This window comes from Tursiops truncatus, chromosome 8 (genome assembly GCF_011762595.2).
Source record: "Tursiops truncatus isolate mTurTru1 chromosome 8, mTurTru1.mat.Y, whole genome shotgun sequence".
Lineage (NCBI taxonomy): Eukaryota > Metazoa > Chordata > Mammalia > Artiodactyla > Delphinidae > Tursiops > Tursiops truncatus.
This window is the reverse complement of record NC_047041.1, coordinates 23846699-23868437: the sequence shown is the minus strand read 5'-3', so window position 1 is coordinate 23868437 and position 21739 is coordinate 23846699. Positions and strand designations below refer to the sequence as shown.

The following is a 21739-nucleotide window of genomic DNA, read 5'->3' as shown; positions in this document are numbered from 1 at the left end:
ATAACTTCTGGTTCATAGGTCGATATTGGAAAAAAATTTGGTTCAAATAATAATTTCAGCAGTAATAATGATATTATTATTAATATACTACTACTACTATTATTCATAGCTTGGAAGTCACAGATATGATAGTGTCACAATTTTGTAAATGAAAAGCCAAATGGATTTTGACAGGAAGTTTCTCAAAAAGTAATTCTAGAGAATTCCATATCCCTGTTGTACGTTCTTCAAACATAATGGTGAAAAACACAGCAAAAATCTTTTTTTATACATTTGAAATTTTCATATCATCTAAGAACTATACATCTACCTTTTAGTTCATTGAAGCATGGAAAGGTATTAAAATATTAATTTTGAAATCATAATAAAAATAAATGATGTGAAAGTCCAGTTGAGGTCATCCTGTCACTAAAACTCAATTAGAGGCAATAAACAATGCTCTTTTATAAATTATTGATATTTTTAAAGCTAAATTTTCTGGATAAAGGTTAGAATGCTAGCCAAAGATATACTTTTGAAAATACCTATGTTTAAATGTATTTTCTCAGCACTATTTTTGTATGCCTCTTTTGGTGTGGACATTTTATATTTTAAAACATTTTTTATTGAAAATATAACATACCTATAGAAAACAATATAAAACAAGTATAGAACTTATGAAGTATTACGAGGCCAACATTCTTACGACTAGCACCTAGGTCAATAAATAGAACTGTGCCCTCTATTCCCATCATTCTTTGAACTCTTTTTAAAAATTTGTTGGCACCTCAAGACATTCTAGGCTCGTCCTGTACTTTTCCTGCCCCGTCCCCGGAATTAGTTATTTCTCCAAAGAGCTGTGGTTCATTTGATTGGAAAAAAGGGTATTTACAGACCAAGATGTGGGCAGCAGTTGGGCTCATCACTACTGGGTATCATTGCTTCTATGCTTTTGCAGATAAGATAATCTTTAAAAAACAGTTTTAAAGTACAGAAAGCATATAATGGTCTTTTCAAATTTTAGAGACATATGTAATTTGAAGAATTTTGATGATGAAGAACCATAACTATGTAAAAATTAAAATAGAGACCAATGATGAATAATATTAAGTGGGTTATAATATATGAGGAACTGATATTACATCCTTCTCCCCCTAAATTTTAATAAAGCCCCTGCCCCCACTGAAGTTTTGCCTGTATTTGTAGTAGTAGTTACCAGGCATATTTCCATATACTTTTTAGCCCTTTGGGGCCTTTTTTTTTAAAAAGTATTTATTTATTTATTGGCTGCGCCGGGTCTTCGTTGTGGCACGCAGGAACTTCGTTGCTGCGTGCGAGATCTTCTTTGCGGCATGTGGGATCTTTAGTTGCAGTATGCGGGATCTAGTCCCCTGACCAGGGATTGAACTTGGGCCCCCTGCATTGGGAGCGCAGGGTCTTAACCAGTGGACCACCAGGGAATTCCCAGGAGCTTTTTGAATATTGGCTGGTAGCGGAGGATGTAGTCTGAAAATTAAAATGTGTTAACAACTATTTAATGTCCTCAATGTCACTGAACATCTGTCTCAGGGTCATTTCTACAGAAAACAGGTTATTGGAGTAAATAAGCATTGAAACCATCATAAAAATGTTATTTTATCCAATCAGGATGTGAATTATTATTATTACAAATCATTAAATCCATTAGTGACTTTGGAATGTGATATTGAGTTTTTTATTGTGATTAAGCTTTGAATTTTCTTATTTTATGTCAAAAATTTGACATATATAATGAACAAAATAATTTCCATTGAGTTCTATTTAATTTTCTGAATAGTTTCTGTTCTTACACGTGGATACCATATCTTACCTTTCTAAAAATATTAATTTTTGAAGATTTATTTTGCTCTTTGCATTCATTTGTTAGTTTTAGCTTCCAACTTTTTAGTTAAAGGATTTCCTCAAATGTTTGGTGGTCTTTGCTTATTATTTCATATTTGAGTAAGGCTGATCAGAAACAAGTGTTTGGAAGGCCTTATTAATTGGTAGGTTTCACTGAAGAGCCGGGGGAGGTCAGTGACTTGCCATTTATTTGGTCGCTGCCTAAATGCCATCATATCCAGGTCTTTCTCTTATGCCAGTTGGCTTCCCGAGAGACAAACGGTCCAGTTTTTTGCCTGAGGCATGTACATGCTTGGCTGCTTCAGATTTAGGAGAAAAGTGAGAATTAGCGTTGAGAACCTCATTGTTCTGTATATACCCTTAAAAATTAAAATAATTTTAAAAATTGTGGTAAAGTACACATAAAATTTGCCATTTAAACCAGTTTAAAGTGTATAGTTCAGTGGCATTAAGTATATTCACATCCTTGTGCAACCAACCTCCAGAACTCTTTTCATCTTACAAAACTGAAACTCTCTACCCCCTAAACAGCAATTCCCCATTTCCCCTCCCCTCAGCCCCTGGCAACCACCGTTTTACTTTCCATCTCTATAAATCTGACTACTTTAGGTACCTTATATAAGTGGAATCAGATGGTATTTGTCTTTTTGTGACTGTCTTATCTCATTTAGCCTCATGTCTTCAAGGTTCATCTACATTGTAGCATTGTCAGAATTTCCTTCCTTCTTAAGGATGAATAATATTCCATCGTATGCATATACTGCATTTTGTTTATCTACCATTTGTGGATGGACACTTGGTTTGCTTCCACCTTTTGGCTATTGTGAATAATGCTGCTATGAACATGGGAATGCAGGTCTCTTCCAGACCGTGCTTTCAATTCTTTAGTGTGTATATCCAGAAGTAGAATTGCTAGGTCTTGTGGTAGTTCTATTTTTAACTTTTAGTGGATGTATACATACTTTTATATAACCTCTCCATATTGAGCTTTACTCTCTACCACATCTAGTGATTCTTGAGTGTGGAGATTTTCCAGTTCACCCGCTCCCCCACTCCCTCACCCTCCATCCTCTGTTTAGGGAATGGGCTTGTGGTTTGGGCATTCATCTGGCTTTGTGGGGTTGGAAGGGGAATTTGAGGGTCCAAATACTCTGCATGGGAACTTTGAACTTAATTTCCCTGTTTTCCTTGCCACAACTCTGCCCTCACTCCTCTCTAGTGTATATTTGTGCTCTAGGTAAATGTACCAGAAAAACCAATTCACTGAAAGCCAATTCACTTAAATGGCCAACTTGCAAATAACTTTTCTTTTAATTCTTTATTTTTACTTATTTTGTCTTCATGATAGCCTTTTAAGGCAATTCAATTTGACCCTGCTCCAGTTCCCTACTGCTGCAGCTACAGTCTGACGGGCTAGAAAAAGGGGAAAACACAGAAGGACATAAGAAGAATACAGAATATTCATTTTTATTCCTACGGAGTTACCCTGCAGCGGACAGAAATCAGAAGTTGTTAACTAGCTGTTTGATTTTGGGGCAAACCATTCGGCTCCCTGGGCTGAAACATGCAAAACGAGGATCACAATTATAATTCACAGATGGGTGTGTGTATATGTGTGTGTGGCGGGGGGGTGGGGCGGTGTGTGTCTGTGTGTGTGTGTGTGTGTGGCGGGGGGTGGAGGGGCGCGCAGTGGTGGTAGCGCCCGGTTCGCGAAGGAAAACCCAGAGCAAAGTTACGGCCTTTAAGTATTAAGTTGTACGACCTCACCATAGTAACAGCAATCAGCACGCATGCGTGTATTTAAAGCGCCGGCGTGCTTTAGGAACCACTCAGCCCCGCCCTCTTCCTCAGATTGCCCGGTTTCCGTTTCCCCCGAGCCTGCTCCGCTCCGCTCTGTGGATTCCGAGTCGCCAATCACCGCCCACTTTTTTCTAGCTGTGAACACCGCGCATGCCCACGTTTCGAAAGCCCGGGGGCGGGCTTGTGGTTTCGCGTATGCGTAGTCGTCCTCTTTCCCCACGCTGGTTCCTCGTCGTCTTAGTGCCGTACGTCCTCCTGGCCTGATCTCGTGTTTGGGCACCGTGTGCGCTGTCGCCACCGCCGCGATGGGTAAAACTTCCGCCTCTCAGGGTCCAGGAGCTCGGCCTGACCCGGTGCGGAGCTTCAATCGTTGGAAGAAGAAACACAGCCACAAGCAGAGCCAAAAAAAACAGTTGAGGAAGCAGCTGAAGAAGCCCGAGTGGCAGGTCGAGCGCGAGGTTATCAGCCGCCTCATGCAGAACTTTGAGAAGGTGAGGCCGGCGCCGGGGAGGGGGCGCGGGCCGGCTACGGGGCTACATGTCCCTGCCGCGCTGGGCTGCACAGACGAGGGGGCCGACCTGTCACTGGTACCCTGCCTGGGGAGCAAGCCGTTAGTTCCGGAGAAGGGAGTGGGGTGAGAGGTGCCACCCGGGGCCCTGTTGAGGCCACAGGTGGGCTGCTGGGTGCCACAACCCAGGCCTCCTGACCGTCCAGGCCGCTCTTCTGCTCACCACACTTGTCTTGATAAAATGATGGAAATGCAGTGGTACTTAAGCATAGGGAGATTAATTGCTATAATAGGTATTAGAAATATTCATAAAAATAATACTAACAACAGTAATGGTAAATAATGACACATTTTAAGCCACTCACCATGTGCTTCCCATTAATTATTTGACTTGATCTGAGGCATTGGGTCTTATTTCCATTTTACAGATGAGAACATTGAGGCTCCAAGAGGGTAAGAAACTTGTCTGGAACCTAGACTCATGTCTTTCTGATTCCAAAGCCTTTGCTTTTAATCGTTATGCTAGTCTTGCATCTCTCATCACCATCCTTCCTATGCTTATTTTTTCTACTTGTTTCATGTCCCCATCCAATAATTGCTATAGAAAAGCTGGACTCATGGTCTGTTTCTGGTACCTGCCATCCCACAATGTAGCTGATGTTCCCAGATGAATGTAGTAGTTATCCTGTAGTTATCATTTTCTTTTTTCTTTTTTTTCAATTTTTTGCGTTATGCGGGCCTCTCACTGTTGAGGCCTCTCCCATTGCGGAGCACAGGCCCCGGCCGCGCAGGCTCAGCGGCCATGGCTCACGGGCCTAGCCGCTCCGCGGCATGTGGGATCTTCCCGGACCGGGGCACGAACCCGTGTCCCCTGCATCGGCAGGCGGACTCTCAACCACTGCGCCACCAGGGAAGCCCCTGTAGTTATCATTTTGACTTCTAGATCTCTTCCCAGCTCACGCTTCTTGGGGCTGCCACTACCCCTTCTTTTCCTTCCTCCTAAATTCCACGTCTGTTGGCCTTCACCCACCTCACGTAGCCTTTCAGTGATTGCCCCCTTCTAGTGCAGTGTAATCGGGGATTTAACATATGGAATATATCTGGAATTAAAGTCATCATGTGTCATGCTGGTATAGCTTTTCTTTAAACAACTATTAGATCAAAAGTAAGGTTAGATGGAGCTTAGAGTTTGTTTTGGGCTTTTAAGTTTAGATGATGATTTGATTCTGGCTTTTGGTTGCCCGATGAGTGACTTTGGGCAAGTTACTTTGCTTCTCTTGTCTTTAAAAGGCATAATAATATCTACCTTATAAGTTATGGGCAGTTAGTAAGAATGCATGTAAAGTATTCTGCACAATGCCTGACGCATAAATATTCCATATATAACCTGTTACATTATTACTGCTGCTGTATACACAGCACCTCAAGAAGCCACTGTAAGGTAAATTACTGTCAGATTGCATTTTGGGCCCTTCTTCATCTGACTGGAATTACTTCAGGAGGAGAGCCTCATCCCTTGCTTCTTCTCACTCTGTTCTCTTATCTTGTGTAATCCCAAGGTTTATTCTTGTGACTCTTCCTTCTTGCATTCTACCCAGAGCTCTTCTGAGTTCATATCCTTTTTTTTTTTTTTTCTGACTGTGCTGGATGTCTTTATTTGTGTCATAGGATACCTTAAATGCTGCAGATCTAAAACTGAGTTCATTATCTTTGTCTTCTAAATTCACAATCCTGTGTATTATTTCCGTATTGCCACCATGGCAAATTACCACAAATTTGTTGTCTAAAAACAACAGGAATTTGTTCTCTTACAGTTCTGGAAGCCAGAAGTCTGAAATCAATTTCACTGGGCTGAAATCAAGGTGTCAGTGGGGACACACTCCGTCTAGAGGCTCTAGGGGAAATTCTGTTTCTTGCTGCTTCTAGCTTCTGGTGGACGTATTCATTGGCCTGTGGCTGCATTACTCCAGTCTCTGCCTCCATGGACACACTGCCTTCTCCTGTTCTATGTCAAATCTACCTGTATCCTTTTTTTGTAAGGGTACTTTTGATCACATTAAGGGTTTACTCAAATAATTGAGGATAATCTCCCCATCTCAAGATCGTTAGTTACTGTGCAAAGTCTCTTTCGTCATGTAAGATAATATCCACAGTTCCGGAGATTAGGATATGGGCATATTTGGGGACCATTATTTAAGCTACCCCATCCTAGCCCCCACCACTTAAGCAGACTGATGAGCTAGAAACCTAGGAGTAATCCTAGAGGCCTCCGTCTTACCACTCTTACATTCAGTTAGTCACAGTGGTGATTAACTCTGCTTCTTAAATTTCTCAAATGCTTCTCCATCGCCAGTGCTATGCCTTAGTTCAGGCTCCATCATCTCTTGCCTGGGTTACTACAGTAGCTATTGCTTGTAACATGGGTCAGCAGACTTTTCCTGTAAAGGACAGGACAGTAAATGGTTTTAGCTTTGCAGGTTGTAAGGGTGGAACTACTCAACTCTGCCATTGTAACACAAAAGCTTGCCATGGAAATACTTAAATGGGCATAGCAAAACTTCAGTTACTAAAACAGGTGGTGGGATTTGTCCCTTAGGCCTTACTGCCTTCTAATCTGTCCTCCATATTTGCTAGAATGTTTATTTCCAAGATGAGATCCAATTGTTTTACTCCTGATTAAAACCCTTCCTTGGCTCACAGTTATTTTCAGAAAAGTGGTCAAACACTTCAATGTGTCAGCGTGTTCTAGTCCAGTGAAAGAGTAAGTTATTTGTGGTCAGGCAGACCTGGTTTAAATCTCACTCAGTTCAGGTGTTGACTCGCCAAATTTCTTTATGATATACCTGCTTTGCTCTCCCCAAAGATGGGTCCCACAGTGCTTGTCCTTGAGAAGACCTTTAGTGTTTAGATGTTTGGTGCACACTGACCTTTTCCAGGTGGCTTTATTCTGCTCGGTAACGTGGGTCCGTTCTTTTTGGTCTCTTGTTTTAATAATAATTATTAACATTTATCAAGCTTTTATACATGTTGATTTGCCATATTCTCACAACAAACAACCCTATGAGATAGTCCCCATTATATAAGTGAGGAAACTTTAAGACACAGCAAGGCTAAATAATTTGCACTACATTGAACAGGAAGTGAAAATGCTATTGATAGTAAGGGGAAAAGTTCTAATCCAGCGGGTATAGGTCTGATGCCAGGGCTCCAGACCACCATGCTTTACTGTGTTGCACAAATGTTTAAATCCCAATCTTTTCACTAAGTTGAAGGAACATTTTTTTTCCTGCTAAGTATTGTTCTGTTTTTTTTTTTTAAGTTTTAGAAATATTTTCTTAAGAAATAAATGCAGTATGGAATCAGTTGCCATGGCTAGCAATACTAGAATACAACCAGAGAAGATTGTATGTAAAAAGGGGCAGACCCTACCATATGGCTCTCAGATGGTAGAATTTGTGCATAGAAGTTTTATTACAGTGGACAGTGCACAGGTGGTTCTCAGTAGCCTCACTGGTGAAATACTGAACAATTTGATTCAGAGACATTTTGGAACATTTTGACAGGTTGTTGTTGAGGCTTAGGTAAAAATCGGTGGAAAAAAAATACCTGTCTGTATCTCAAGGGAGGTGGGATGGGGTTGATACATTTTGACAGATGTAATGCTAGTAAATATGTGCAGTGCTCTGGAGTTAGAGGATGGTGTAATTGGGGAAAAAGGTTGAGTTATTCTGTGCAGAGCCCTTTCTGGCCAGATGACTTAGAGAAAGGTTTTTCCACTGGGCACGCTACCCTTCTTCCTGGTGGTTGCAGCCTCAGGCCTGGCTGGTGGCGCTGAAAGTGGGCTGGATTTCAGCTCCCACACCTCAGCCTTACCAGATGCCTTTGGGTAGGACATGAACTGTACAGCAGTTTGTGGTAGCCATGAGTGGAGCCAGTTCTTGAATGATGTGTTCTCCAGGTGGAAAAGATTGGCAAGGACATTGTAGGTGGAGGGAGCAACAAGAGGAGATACAAAAAGATGTGAAAATACATGGTGTTCTTTGAGGGGGACATACTCCTTGGAGTGTGTGTGATATGTGTTCCAAAATTGGCTTCAGATGAGGTTGAAGAAGAGGATTGAAAGTAGACTGAATGGCTTTGGAGGCTGTAGTAGGTAGAATAATGACCTCCTAAAGACGTCAGCATCCTAATCCTCAGACCTGTGAATAAGTTACATGGCAAGGGGTAATTCAGGTTGCTAATCAGCTGACTTTAAAATATGTTGGTTGATCTGGATTATCCAAGTGGACCCAGTGTAATCATCCAAGGGCCCTTAAGTGTGGAGGAGGGAGGCAGAAGAGTCAGTGTCAGAGCACTGTGAAGTGAGAGACTTGACTGTCCATGCTGGCTGGCTTTGAAGATGGGAGGGGGCCATAAGCCAAGGAATGTGGGCAGCCTCTAGAAGCTGGAAAAAGCAAGGAAATGGATTCTCTCCTAAAGTTACCCAAAAGAATGCAGCCCTGCCAACTCCTTGATTTTAGTTGAGTAAGACTGGTTTTGGACTTCTGACTTCCAGAATTGTAAGTAATAAATTTATATTGGTTTAAGCCACTGTTCTTGGTAATTTGTTACAGCAACAGTAGGAAACTTATATAGAGGCTGTCTTTAAAAGCTTTATCTAGAGGCAATGGTGAGTTTCAGGGGACAATTAGAGAATATATCCAAACTGTAAAGGGTCTGGAGGCTAGACTGTTGGTATAGTCTAGATCTTGGGTCCTCTGAGAGGCAGATGCCAAGATGGGGTTAAGTGAATTGGAATTTATTGGGGGAAAGTGTCTGTAAAGGTAAAGGAGAGGGAACAGGAATAGGGAGGGAAAGGAAAGAGGACAGGAGGAGGGGGTAGGAGGCGCGTAGGCTGCAACACTGTTTTCAGAAAGCTGACAGGATGTCCTCAAACCAAAGTTGCGCATAGAGGAATCCTCTGTCCTGCGGGAATGGGTACTGCTGCTGTGCTTGGTCATTGACTGGGTGCAGGCCAGGCAGGCATGGCTTTTTCAGTGGTGGCTCTAGAGCGGTGACAGCTGGCATTTATCAGTCAGCTCTCTTCCCGAAGTGGGAACTCTGGGTGGCTTATTTCTAAGGCCACTGTGTAGGGTGTGTGTTCTAGAGGGGCTGATGGAGAGCTGGGGATTGAAGCTTATGGAGAAATGTTGAACTAGTTGTTTAGTAATGGTTTTCACTTGCTGAATGACTCAAGCTCTCCTCACCTAGGATTCATTTAGATTTTTTATTGTAATCAGCTATGCTATATAGGAACTCTGCTTTCTAATCTGATTTTGGTTTTTCCTTAATCAGAATTTGGTCTGGTGTAATTTGAAGTAGATTGCTTTTCTTCTCTTGATTGCAATAGGTGGAGCATTTTAGGAAGTTTTAAATACTTTTTCCTCCCTGCTTCGGGATGTAAAAGCATCATTCACATTTGTGAAAAAAAGACAGTTGGAAGAAGTATAAGAGAGTGGTTAAGTAATATCCACCCTGTTCTCCTTTCCTCTGCCCCCTCTAACTTTTCCACCAATGCTGGGACGTTCTTAATAAGTACCGTCACTGAAAGATCTGTTCTTTGATTTCAGAAGAATGATGATACAGATTTTTAGAGGTTTTGATTGATAGAGATGTTATGATTTTTCTAAGAGTGATTTTTTTTCTAAGAAAAGAAAAGGATGAAGGGAAGGGGAAAGAGAGTTTTATTTTTTTTGTAGGAACCATAGCCATCTTCTGCTGTGGCTTCCTAGTGTTCCTTGGACTATAATTGACAGTCTTCTAGAACATGGTTGGCAGAATTTTTCTGTGAATATTAAGATAGTGAATATTAAGTTTTGTGGACCAGATGGTCTCTGGCACAACTACATAGACAGTATGTAAATGAATGGTTGTAGTTGTGAATATTAAGACAGTGAATATAAGTTTTGTGGGCCATATGGTCTCTGGCACAACTACATAGACAGTATGTAAATAAATGGTTGTAGTTGTGCTCCAGTAAAACTGTATTTACAAAAACAGGGAAGAAAAGATTGGGCTTGTGGGCCATAGTCTGCTGACCCTTGTTCTAGAAATCAGTGGAGTAAAAAATGTCCTTTTTGTTTCTTTGGTGACCTCTTTCTAAGCGTATAGTGTGCAGTTTTATGTTGTAATGGTTGGTAGAGTACTGGAATAGTTTGTTTCTTCCAGACTTTCCCTTTAGGAGGTTGATAGACTTTAGAAAGATATGCAGTCCTTTGTCTGAGTAGCCCACTTTGCCTGTGGGCTGTATCTATGATGGGGATTAAAGAGTGTGTTGCCCGTCTAGCTCCTGTAAGCATTCTACTTGCTGTGAAAACAGATTTTTAGCTGATAATACCACAAGTGCAGGGTGGACCGCATCTGATTTTATTGTCTGGTTTGGGAGATTACTTACCTCCTAATTTAGGTTCCTTGATAGGACAGGATATTATTTGAATAAAATTTTCTCCTTCTACTGTTCGTACACTGATTCTGCCTCCTCTCCAGTGTTATCTGGAATGAGTTGTAGGGATTAAGGCAATGTTTTAATAATTATGTTTTCATCATTTGAGGCCAGAGAATAACCCTGTCTGGACTACATTAAGAATCTATAGACTGAAATGAAATCCAAGCTGTCATCCCTTTACTGCCTGGAGTGTAATTTTAATAAATGAACCTTACAAATGCAGCTTTCCCCTTTTGTGAATCATGAATAATTTGGCAGCACATTCCCAGATCTGAGTAGTTCCTACTTTCAGCATCTATGATAAAATAATTCTCCTGAGCATCCGAAATGAAATTCAGAAAATTGGGTTTATGCTAATGAAGAACATCAGTGATGAACATTTAGGTAATGTAAAGTTAAAGGGCAAAATGTTACTTTTTGTGACTTCAGCTCATGACAGAGACACTTTCCCTGGTTATTGTTAAATAATACCCCTCCTCCAGTATACCCCCAAACGAGTAGTTGTCAGGTTGCGTTTGAAAGGTTTGTGCTAGCAAGATATATTTCTGCACCTAACTTCAAGTTAGTCTCCAAAGTGTGTAAAGAGAAGTTTTCTCATCGTGGTCTGTGGTTTATAGTCATTTTGCCCTTGACTTCCTAGACTGATATTCTTTGAAGGATGGGATGAAGGGAAATTTTCTTCGTAAAATTGATGTGATGATGACTTATTGTATTGTTAACATTTTAGAGGTGTTCGAAGATATTGAAGGTAGGTGTGTGTGTGTGTGTGTGTGTGTGTGTGTGTGTGTGTGTTGAGTGAATGAAGTTTTTTTTTTTAACCAGTTGAAATGGTTACAGAGTTATATTTTTGATGATAGCTTCTTCAAGGCATATTTCTTTTCAGAAGGAATGATAGTTTTTATTTAGAAGTGATGATTGAATTCAATACCGCAGTACCAAGGATGCGCTAGGCAGCACAATGTAGACAAAAATTAGTTTTGTTGTAAAATAAATGAATTATGCAGTATGTTATTTTGCCTTATCTCACATAGTCCCCTTTTACTTTTCAGATAAATGTAAATGAAATTACAAGATTTTCAGATTTCCCCTTGTCCAAAAAAACACTGAAAGGTAGGTTCATGGTGATCTTGGGACATATTGTTGGATTTCTTGATGCTTTTTTTAAATGGAAAAATGTTTAGAGAAAGTTTAACCTGAAAAAAGTCTTATTTTGTTGGACTTAATGAAATTTAAAAGCTTTTGCACAGCAAAGGAAACTATAAACAAGACGAAAAGACAACCCTCAGAATGGGAGAAAATATCTGAAAATGAATCAACGGACAAAGGATTAATCTCCAAAATATATAAACAGCTCAGGCAGCTCAATATTAAAAAAACAAACAACCCAGTCAAAATATGGGCAGAAAACCTAAATAGACATTTCTCCAAAGAAGACATACAGATGGCCAAGGGGCACATGAAAAGCTGCTCAACATCACTAATTATTAGAGAAGTGCAAATCAAAACTACAGTGAGGTATCACTTCACACCGGTTAGAATGGGCATCATCAGAAAATCTACAAACAACAATTGTGAGAGGGTGTGGAGAAAAGGGAACCCTCTTTCACTGTTGGTGGAATGTAAATTGATACAGCCACTATAGAGAACAGTATGGAGGTTCTCTAAAAAACTAAAAATGGAATTACCATATGACCTAGCAGTACCACTACTGGGCACATACCCAGAGAAAACCATAATTCAAAAAGACACATGCAGGGGCTTCCCTGGTGGCGCAGTGGTTGAGAGTCTGCCTGCCGATGCAGGGGACACGGGTTCGTGCCCCGGTCCAGGAAGATCCCACATGCCGTGGAGCGGCTAGGCCCGTGAGCCATGGCCGCTGAGCCTGCGTGTCCGGAGCCTGTGCTCTGCAACGGGAGAGGCCACAACAGTGAGAGGCCCACTTACCGCAACAACAACAACAAAAAAGGGACACATGCACCCCAGTATTCATTGCAGCACTATTTACAATAGCCAGGTCATGGAAACAACCTGAATGCCCATTGACAGACGAACGGATAAAGGTATGGTTCATATATACAATGGTATATTACTCAGCCATAAAAAGGAAAGAAAGTGGGTCATTGATAGAGACGTGGATGGACCTAGAGACTGTCATACAGAGTGAAGTAAGTCAGAAAGAGAAAAACAAATATCATATATTAACACATATATGTGGAACCTAGAAAAATGGTACAGACGAACCAGTTTGCAAGGCAGAAATAGAGACACAGATGTAGAGAACAAACGTATGGACACCAAGTGGGGGAAAGCGGGGGGTGGTGGTGGTGGGATGAATTGGGAGATTGGGATTGACATATATACACTAATATGTATCACATAGATAACTAATAAGAACATGCGGGCTTCTCTGGTGGTGCAGTGGTTGAGGGTCCGCCTGCGGATGCAGGGGACACAGGTTCGTGCCCTGGTCCAGGAGGATCCCACGTGCCGTGGAGTGGCTGGGCCCGTGAACCATGACCGCTGAGCCTGCGTGTCCGGAGCCTGTGCTCCACAACGGGAGAGGGCACAACAGTGAGAGGCCTGTGTACTGCAAAACAAAAACTAAAACAAAAAAAATCATGCTATATAAAAAAATAAAATTAAAAAAACTCTTATTTTGATATCATGAAAACCTATAACAAGAAACAATATTAATTTATTTAAGCTTTACCAATTTGTCATTCTCATTCTTTCTGGACTGGTTAAAAAACAGTAGTAAAAAACCAAGGTGCCAGGGCCTCTGAATAATTAAAATGTTTAAAATAAGCAAGAGAATAAACAAAAATGTGTCACCTTTTGTATTGATTTGCTAGTGCCACCAGAACAAAATAACACAGACTAGGTGGCTTAAACAACAGAAATTTATTTTCTCATTGTTCTGGAGGTCAGAAGTCTAAGATCAAGGTGCTGGCAGGGGTGGTTTCCTCTGAGGGCCATGATGGAAGGATATGCTCCAGGCCTCGCTCCTTGGCTTACAGATGGTTGCCCTCTGCTGCCTCTCAAAGTAGTTGTCCCTCTGTGTACTCACACCCTAGTGGTTTTTGTGTCCGAATTTTCCCTTATAAAGACATCAGTCAGATTGGATTTGGGCCCACCCTAATGGACTCATTTTAACTTAATCACCTCTTTAATCACCTGTGTCTGAATACAGTCACATTCTAAGTACTGGGGGTTAGGGGTTCAACATATGAATTCTGCGATTGAGGGGGTGCCCAATTCAGCCCATAGTACTGTTCTACAGGGATGCTCTAAAGTGTCATTTTCTTCCTGTCCATACTGGCAGGTTTGCAAGAAGCGCAGTACCGTTTGGTAACTGAGATACAGAAGCAGACCATTGGGTTGGCATTGCGAGGTAAAGATGTCCTTGGAGCTGCCAAAACTGGATCTGGCAAGACTTTGGCTTTCCTTGTTCCAGTAAGTAGTTTTTTCATGTTGGGTCAGATCCTTTGTTATATGATTTTAAAACATTCTGTGCCTAGATAGAAATAACTATGTGAAGAGTTGTTTCATGTTGGGTTTCCCTGGCTAGAATGCAAGCTTTATCAGACTGGTGCCACATCTGTCTTGTTCTCTACTGTATCCCCCATGTCCTAGCACAGCACCTTGCACATGATGGGCACTCAATAACTTACTGAATGAATGAATTATCGTGTGCCGACAAGCCTGAATTCCTGAAGGATGTGGGGGTGGCAGGTTCCAGGGTGGCGGGCTCTCTGCAATGAGCCCGGTGGCATGGCAGGGAAGGCTGTTTCTGTACTCACCCTTGCAAACCTGCCAATCGCATTTATACTTGCCACCTGTTTAGGATAAAGCTAAAAATTGCTCACTTTAAGGAAATTGGGTCATTCATTGAGAATTTTCCAGGACATTGATATCTATCTTTTATAGCAGTAGAACAATAGAGCCTCTTAGGAATTCACTTATATCTGTTATGCAGTTGGTCTCGTAATTTTTAATTCCTGCTAAATAATCAGCTCAGAAAAATCACATTTGATTTTTTGTTCCAAGTGTTAAAAAAACATTTTTCTCTTAAATTCTATTTTTTATAACAACATCTTTCTACAACTAGAAAATTCAGTCACTGTATAACTACGGCAGTTACACAGAGTTTATTTTAATGTGGTTTCTGTTCAGAAAATGGTGACAAATATTTTTCTGAAATCTGTTTTAATGGACTGTGGGCTATACAGACCTTTCACTGATTGTCATCTCATGGCATGTCTCTGGTAGCATCTGCACTGCCATGGGGCTTCTTTTCCTCTATGATTGGGGGAGGATGCTTCTGGTGCATAGAAGAAAAAGAAAAAACAAAGCAAACAGTTTCTTCTTTCTGATTAAGACTCATGACAGGTATACTTTCTGCTTGGAAGGTGCCTTTGATTTGGGGGGGCAAGATTGACTCAGGAGTCAAAAAGTTGCCTCTCTAAAGGACTTATTGAACGTGAATTTGTTCTTTTTTGAGGTGCTGGAAGGCTTGTATCGTCTGCAGTGGACCTCAGCAGATGGGCTGGGGGCTCTGATTATATCACCTACAAGAGAACTGGCCTATCAGACCTTTGAGGTTCTCCGAAAAGTAGGGAAGAATCATGACTTTTCAGCTGGCCTCATCATTGGCGGAAAGGTTTGTCTTTTTGTCCTTGTCCTTCTTTCTTTCCTTCTATAACTTATTTATGTTGGAGCACTGTGGCAGTTGACTGGGAAGAGGTAGAGATATCATCTAAACAGAGGCTGGCCCCTTAGACAGGAGGTGGCAGCATCCTGGTGTGGTCACTATCATCCAGAATATGTTTGTCAGTTTTGCAGGTCCAGAAAATCTGTTTTGTCAGGGTATCTGGATTGATCAGATTCTCTGAGACTAATTAATTCTAATTAGCCTGTAAATCTATTTGTTAATATTCATTGGAAAAGGTACATTTCAGTATGTAGACTAGTTCCTTTCAATAAAGTATCTAGGAGGTTGAATAATTCAGAACATTGCTGGGTCAGCAGCAGAAGAAAGGAAGGTAGAAGGTAGTTTTGAGGAGTGTTTATTTTAGGTTATAGTAAAGCCTGCTGCTCCACTTCTCTTTCTTCTGGTTTACCTGGACTACTTGTCTTGGCTAGAGTCTCTTCTAGATTGTGAGGAATTCTTGAATTTATATGCAAATATGCACAAAAAAGGAAGAGTATCACAAGCCCTCACATACTCATGTACCTATCACCCAGCTCTAACAACTAACATTCTGTGGCTCTTCTTTCGAGGAGAGATATTCTAGAATGTGGAGAAGTCAGCTCTTGTTTTCAGTCCATGAAGTGCAGTGAGTGGTGTCAGAGAGCCTGTTCAGTGCCCCTGGGTTCTGACTTAAAAGAATGGGTATAATTCTAGTTTTTAAGTGGGTTCTGGCAGACACAGGAGGAAATAAAGACTTGGAGCAGTCATATATTTTTCTTGGCTTCAAAATCCCAGATAGGATTAAGAATCTAGAGGAGCTCTGAACTCCTTAGGTCTTCACTAAGGACTTTTTTTTAGCCCAGAAATTTGGATGTGCTATAAAAATAGAAGGGAGAAATTACATTTACTTCTAGAGTATTTACATTGCTATGATGAAATGCCACATGCAGATGGCTTGTATAGTTTTGCTACACAGGCTGCTCAGTGATGGGTCTGTGTAATCAAAAGAAACAACTGTTTTCAGGATCTGAAACACGAAGCTGAGAGGATCAATAACATAAATATACTTGTTTGCACACCGGGTCGACTTCTTCAACACATGGATGAAACGATATGTTTTCATGCTACCAATCTCCAGATGTTAGGTGAGTCTAATATATCTCTAATGAAAAAAATCTCAGGCTTAGGAGTGAGTGCTCATAAATTTTAATGATAGAAATATTTTATTGAATAAATATTGTGACTAAAAATCTGAGAATAACTTGAAGCAATTTTTTGGCATATGGTTCTAAATCCAGAGAGTACAACTCAGACTTTTTTTTTTTTAATATCTTTATTGGAGTATAATTGCTTTATAATGTTGTGTTAGTTTCTGCTCTATAACAAAGTGAATCAGCTACATGTATACATATATCCCCATATCCCCTGTCTCTTGAGCCTCCCTCCCACCCTCCCTATCCCACCCCTCGAGGTCGTCACAAAGCATCAAGCTGATCTCCCTGTGCTATGCAGCAGTTTCCCACTAGGCATCCATTTTACATTTGGTAGTGTATATATTTTCAATGCTACTCTCTCACTTTGTCCCAGTTTCCCCTTCCCCTGCCCTGTGTCCTCAAGTTCGTTCTCTACATTTCCACCCTTATTCTTGCCCTGCCACTAGGTTCATCAGTACTGTTTTTTAAGATTCCGTATGTGTGCGTTAGCATACGGTATTTGTTTTTCTTTTTCTGACTTACTTCACTCTGTATGACAGACTCTAGGTCCATCTACCGCATTACAAATAACTCAATTTCATTCCTTTTTATGGATGAGTAATATTCCATTGTATATATGTGCCACATCTTTATCCATTCATTTGTTGATGGGCATTTAGGTTGCTTCCATGTCCTGGCTATTGTCAGTAGTGCTGCAGTGAACATTGTGGTACGTGTAACTTTTTTTTTTTTAACATCTTTATTGGAGTATAATTGCTTTACAATGGTGTGTTAGTTTCTGCTTCATGTAACTTTTTGAATTACTGTTTTCACTGAGACCATTTTTAAATCAAAATAGAAAGAGATAAGCCCTCTTTTCTGTATGAAATTAGACACCTCAGTATTTGACACTGCTAAGAGTTATCTTTTAAGGTACATCTACTTATGATGTTACCTAATGTGTATTTTTTAAAATCAACTTCGGAATAATTCTAGATTTATAGAAAAGTTGCAGTGATAGTTCAGAACGTTCCTCTATATCCTTCCGTCCCTCATTTTCCCCCAGTGTAACATCTTATATAACTTTGGTACCTTTGCCAAAACTAAGTGATTAACATTGGCATATTTATTTAATATACAGACTTTTTTTCGATTTTACCAGTTTTTCCACGAATGTCCTTTTTCTATTCTAGAATCCAGTGCAGAATACCATATTACATTTAGCCTAACGTGTATCTTAAATATTGTTGTTCAACTTGCATCTCTCTTTTTAGTTCTTGATGAAGCAGATAGAATCTTGGATATGGGCTTTGCTGATACCATGAATGCTATTATTGAAAACCTTCCCAAGAAACGTCAGACTTTGCTTTTCTCAGCTACACAAACCAAATCTGTAAAGGACCTTGCACGCTTGAGTTTGAAAAACCCTGAGTATGTTTGGGTTCATGAAAAAGCAAAATACAGGTATGTACTATTTGAAACCATATTTGATTCAATCACAATCAGTGTTCTCTCTTTTTAGATTAAGAATTTGACATTTCAAATTAATACTACTTTTCTAGGAAAGAAAACATTATTTTATATTGTTGATTAAATATGCAAAGCATAGAAAGTATATTGGTAAAAATTATTTAAATTCTCTATGCACCTTTAAATGTGTGACTACTCTAATGCAATATTTTCCAAAATGTGGTGTGGGGAACAAATTCCCCCATAAAATAGGGGTGAGGTGGGGAAATGCATACCTAGATAGATAAATAGCAAATGTTGAGTTAAGGTAAAGCAGTGTTCTTCAAGACTTCTCAGAACCTTTAATATTTTCTTGGACATTGTGATTCTTCAAAGCAGTGGGAGATGAATAAAGCTTTCTGCATTTACTGAAATTATTTTGGTACAGAATCATTCTTTTTAGCTGTATTATGCGGGACTAATGTATTATGCAGGACTAATGTGCTATGGAACACATTTTATCAACTGTATTAATATTTAGCAAAATACCTTTCTGTTTAAAACATTGCAGCAATGTTTTGTGTTGGTCTCACTAAAACTGGAAAGTAAGGTGTGTGTGTCTATGTGACAGTAAAAGGTGTGTGCGTGTGTGTGTGTGTGAGAGAGAGAGAGAGAGAGAGAGAGGTATAAATGGGTTGGGGGAAATATGTTTTAAAGTGTATTTTGATATTATGACTGCTGGAAGTGTATATATGTTTAGTATGAATCATACGCACATACATGCAGACTGTGGACATACTTGACTTCCAGAAATGTTTTCCAGTGAATTTAAATTGAATCTGTATTGAAGATCTCAATATGGACTCACCTCTACCATCATCTCTATCTTAACTTTCATTTCTTGCTGTGAAATGTTAGTCTAAAAAGAAATATATTGGGAAAACAAATTGGGTTTCTTGGAAAGTCTTTAAATACAGGGGATATGGGCATTGAGGCCCACCTTGACCTTGTTCAACCAATGGATGTCTAGGATTAAAAAAAGCCTGAGAAGAGGCTAGATTCTATGCTTCCAGGTGATCCTAGTGGATAAACTTTGGAGAATCTGAGTTCTGGTAGCTTTGGTTATCAAGAACTCCTTAGGAATGGGATAGCAAGAGATATTTGAGGTACAGTTTCCTCCTTGGCTTACCATTGAGTAGACACTAGTTTTTGTTTGTAAGTTAGTGTCGAGACAGCTCTTGAAATTCTTGGTACAATTAATTTGATAATCTAAAGACTGTCTAGGTCTTTTGATTTTATTCATTGTTCTCTTTGCTCTTTCCTTTCTGCCTGTTTTTGTCTTTACCTGACACTAATTTTTCAATCATTAGGTGGTCTCTAAAGTGTAAATTAATTGTACATATTATCCCTGTTCCCAGTTTCTGTAGATAATAGTTGGTCATTATCTGTAGATCATGGAGTTAGAAAAAAATGAATGCAAAAACTGTTTATTTCATAAATGATTCTAGAAAGTAGTTCCATCATTTGTAAAAAAATGTGACTATCAGAAAACATATTGAAAGACAGGTATTTAGCAACATAATTTACAAAACTGGAGGTTATATGATAATGACTGCAGTACTCTGTAATTTCACATTCACCAGAAGCACTATAAAAAGCAGATGCTATTGTGAATTTTATTTAATATCATTATTGAATTTTCCCCTTTAGCAACTTAACGGTTTGGTTAATATATCCTGAGAGATTATGGTCAAGAATATTTTAAGGCATAAAAGAATATTTACTCTCAAATTACAAAGGACCAGAAAAATCAGGATTGAATCTTTCTGAGTTGTATATCAGAGTATACGTAGAAGAAGTACACCAGTGTGTTTCCTTTATATTTCTATATGTTGCTCTTTTTTTTCCTCTTTATACAAACAGATACACCCACAGGGTTGCCTGTGTGTGCATGAATGTATATATACCTTCACTCTGATAAATGATACCAAATTTTATGTACTATTCTTCTTTGCTTCTTTCACTTAACAGTATGCCCTAGAGATCATACCATAGCACTATATATATATTCCTCATTCCTTTTTTTGCAGTTGCGTGATACATTATTGTGTACAGTAGTTCATTACACAAGTTTTCTACTACATATGGGTTGATTTCCATCTTTTTTTTTTTTTTCTTTGTAAATAATACTGTATCTTTTTGTGTTTTTACCAGATTATTTTTTGGAACAGAATCCTTAAAGTAGTTTTATTAGTTCAAAGAGTAGATGCATGTATGTTTCTCTCCAACATTTTTATTATGAGAAATTTCAAACATGCAGCACAATTGAAAGAATTTTGCAGTGAAAACCCTATACGCATCCCTCTGTACATCAACCCATCTTATTTTTGATGCATTTCAAAGTAATTTTCAGATATCTGTACACTTCCCCTAAATATTTCAGTACACATATCACTAACTAGAGTTCAGTATTTGTATAGAGATTTTCTTTTTTGATGTAAGATTTACATACAGTGCGAACAAACGAACAAATTAAGAGTACATTTACTGAGTTTTGATAAATGTGTATGTCTCTGTAACCCAAGGCCCTGCTAAGAAGTAGAACAGTACCATCTGCCCAGCAAGTTCCATCATGCCCTTAAGTTGATCCTTGACCCTACTCTTGCAGAGGTGACCCCTGTTTGCATGTATATTTTTGATACATTATAAGGGATTTTGTATGTATTTTGGTCATGTGTTGTATTCATTTCCTAAGGGACAGTAGAGAGGTTGTTTTTGGGGGTATGTATGTATGTGTGTGTCTGAAAAATTTGCTTGAGAGGCATGCCACTGTTAACATTTGTTTTTTGGTCTGGGTTTCAAAATTACCAACACGGCATATTTTTAACATTTTCCCTCTCATTTCCATAAGCACCCCTGCCACTTTGGAACAGAACTACATAGTCTGTGAGCTGCAGCAAAAAATAAGTGTGCTGTATTCCTTTTTGAGAAGCCACCTGAAGAAGAAAAGTATTGTATTTTTCTCCAGTTGTAAAGAGGTACCTAGTGTTTATTTTTCTTAAGTTATTCGTGTTGAATTGTCCCTTTTAAAATATCAAATTTCTGTTTGAAAATGCTGTTTATCTATTTTAATAAATACAGTGCTAAATGTGGAGGGATTTGTAGATAATGAAAATCTTGGCATCTTCATTTTTAAAGGAACCCATGGATGAGACTGTAAGCTCAATAAGGAAGGGCAGAAACTGTCCGTTTTTACTTCAGTATTGTTAGCACCTAGCACAATACTTAGAACATAGTAGTCCTCAATAAATATTGGTAGAACCAACAATTGAATGGCTAGACTAACTAGAGGTCTTTATAACCTCATGTCTACCTTACCCTCCGTGAATACCGAACTGAATATGCCATTTATTTCCATGCCTCCGTATCTTTGTTCATGCTGATCTCCCTGCATCCCTCCATCCTAATTCTGGAGGAATATTTAATATCCTTTAAGATTAAGGTCAAATGTTGTATCTGAAAGTCCTTTTCTGACACTCCCCAACCCCCTTGTGACAATGAACTGCACCTTCCTCTATCATTCTGTAGTGTTTTGTTTATATCTTTATTTAGTTTATCAGCATTTCTTAAACACTAGTCATATGCTTATAAGTAACGGATTTAGTGATGTATAAGAAAACGTGGTCTTTTCCCTTAAAGAGAAGAAACTGTGGTTGATTTTGTGTGTCACTTTTCTTCTACTGTATTTCAGATTT

At 39.4% G+C, this 21739-nt stretch overlaps 1 protein-coding gene across 4 annotated transcripts in view; it reads left to right on the top strand.

Moving 5' to 3' along the window:
• Nucleotides 1–3869: 3869 nt before the first annotated feature.
• The window catches only part of DDX10 (DEAD-box helicase 10), a 288051-nt gene continuing 270181 nt past the window's right edge, over nt 3870–21739 (top strand). For 2 of the 4 annotated variants that reach the window (XR_012333339.1, XM_073808238.1), the window contains exons 1-7: nt 3870–4151; nt 11702–11762; nt 13975–14105; nt 15154–15312; nt 16367–16487; nt 17810–17999; nt 20896–21022. Coding sequence is in view for 3 of the 4 variants with exons in the window: in XM_073808238.1 (XP_073664339.1) it covers nt 3966–4151; nt 11702–11762; nt 13975–14105; nt 15154–15312; nt 16367–16487; nt 17810–17999; nt 20896–21022 (975 nt within the window). In the remaining variant the exon portion in view is untranslated. The remainder of the gene's footprint in view (nt 4152–11701; nt 11763–13974; nt 14106–15153; nt 15313–16366; nt 16488–17809; nt 18000–20895; nt 21023–21739) is intronic. The other 2 variants (XM_033862078.2, XM_073808237.1) reach the window with 1 other exon arrangement.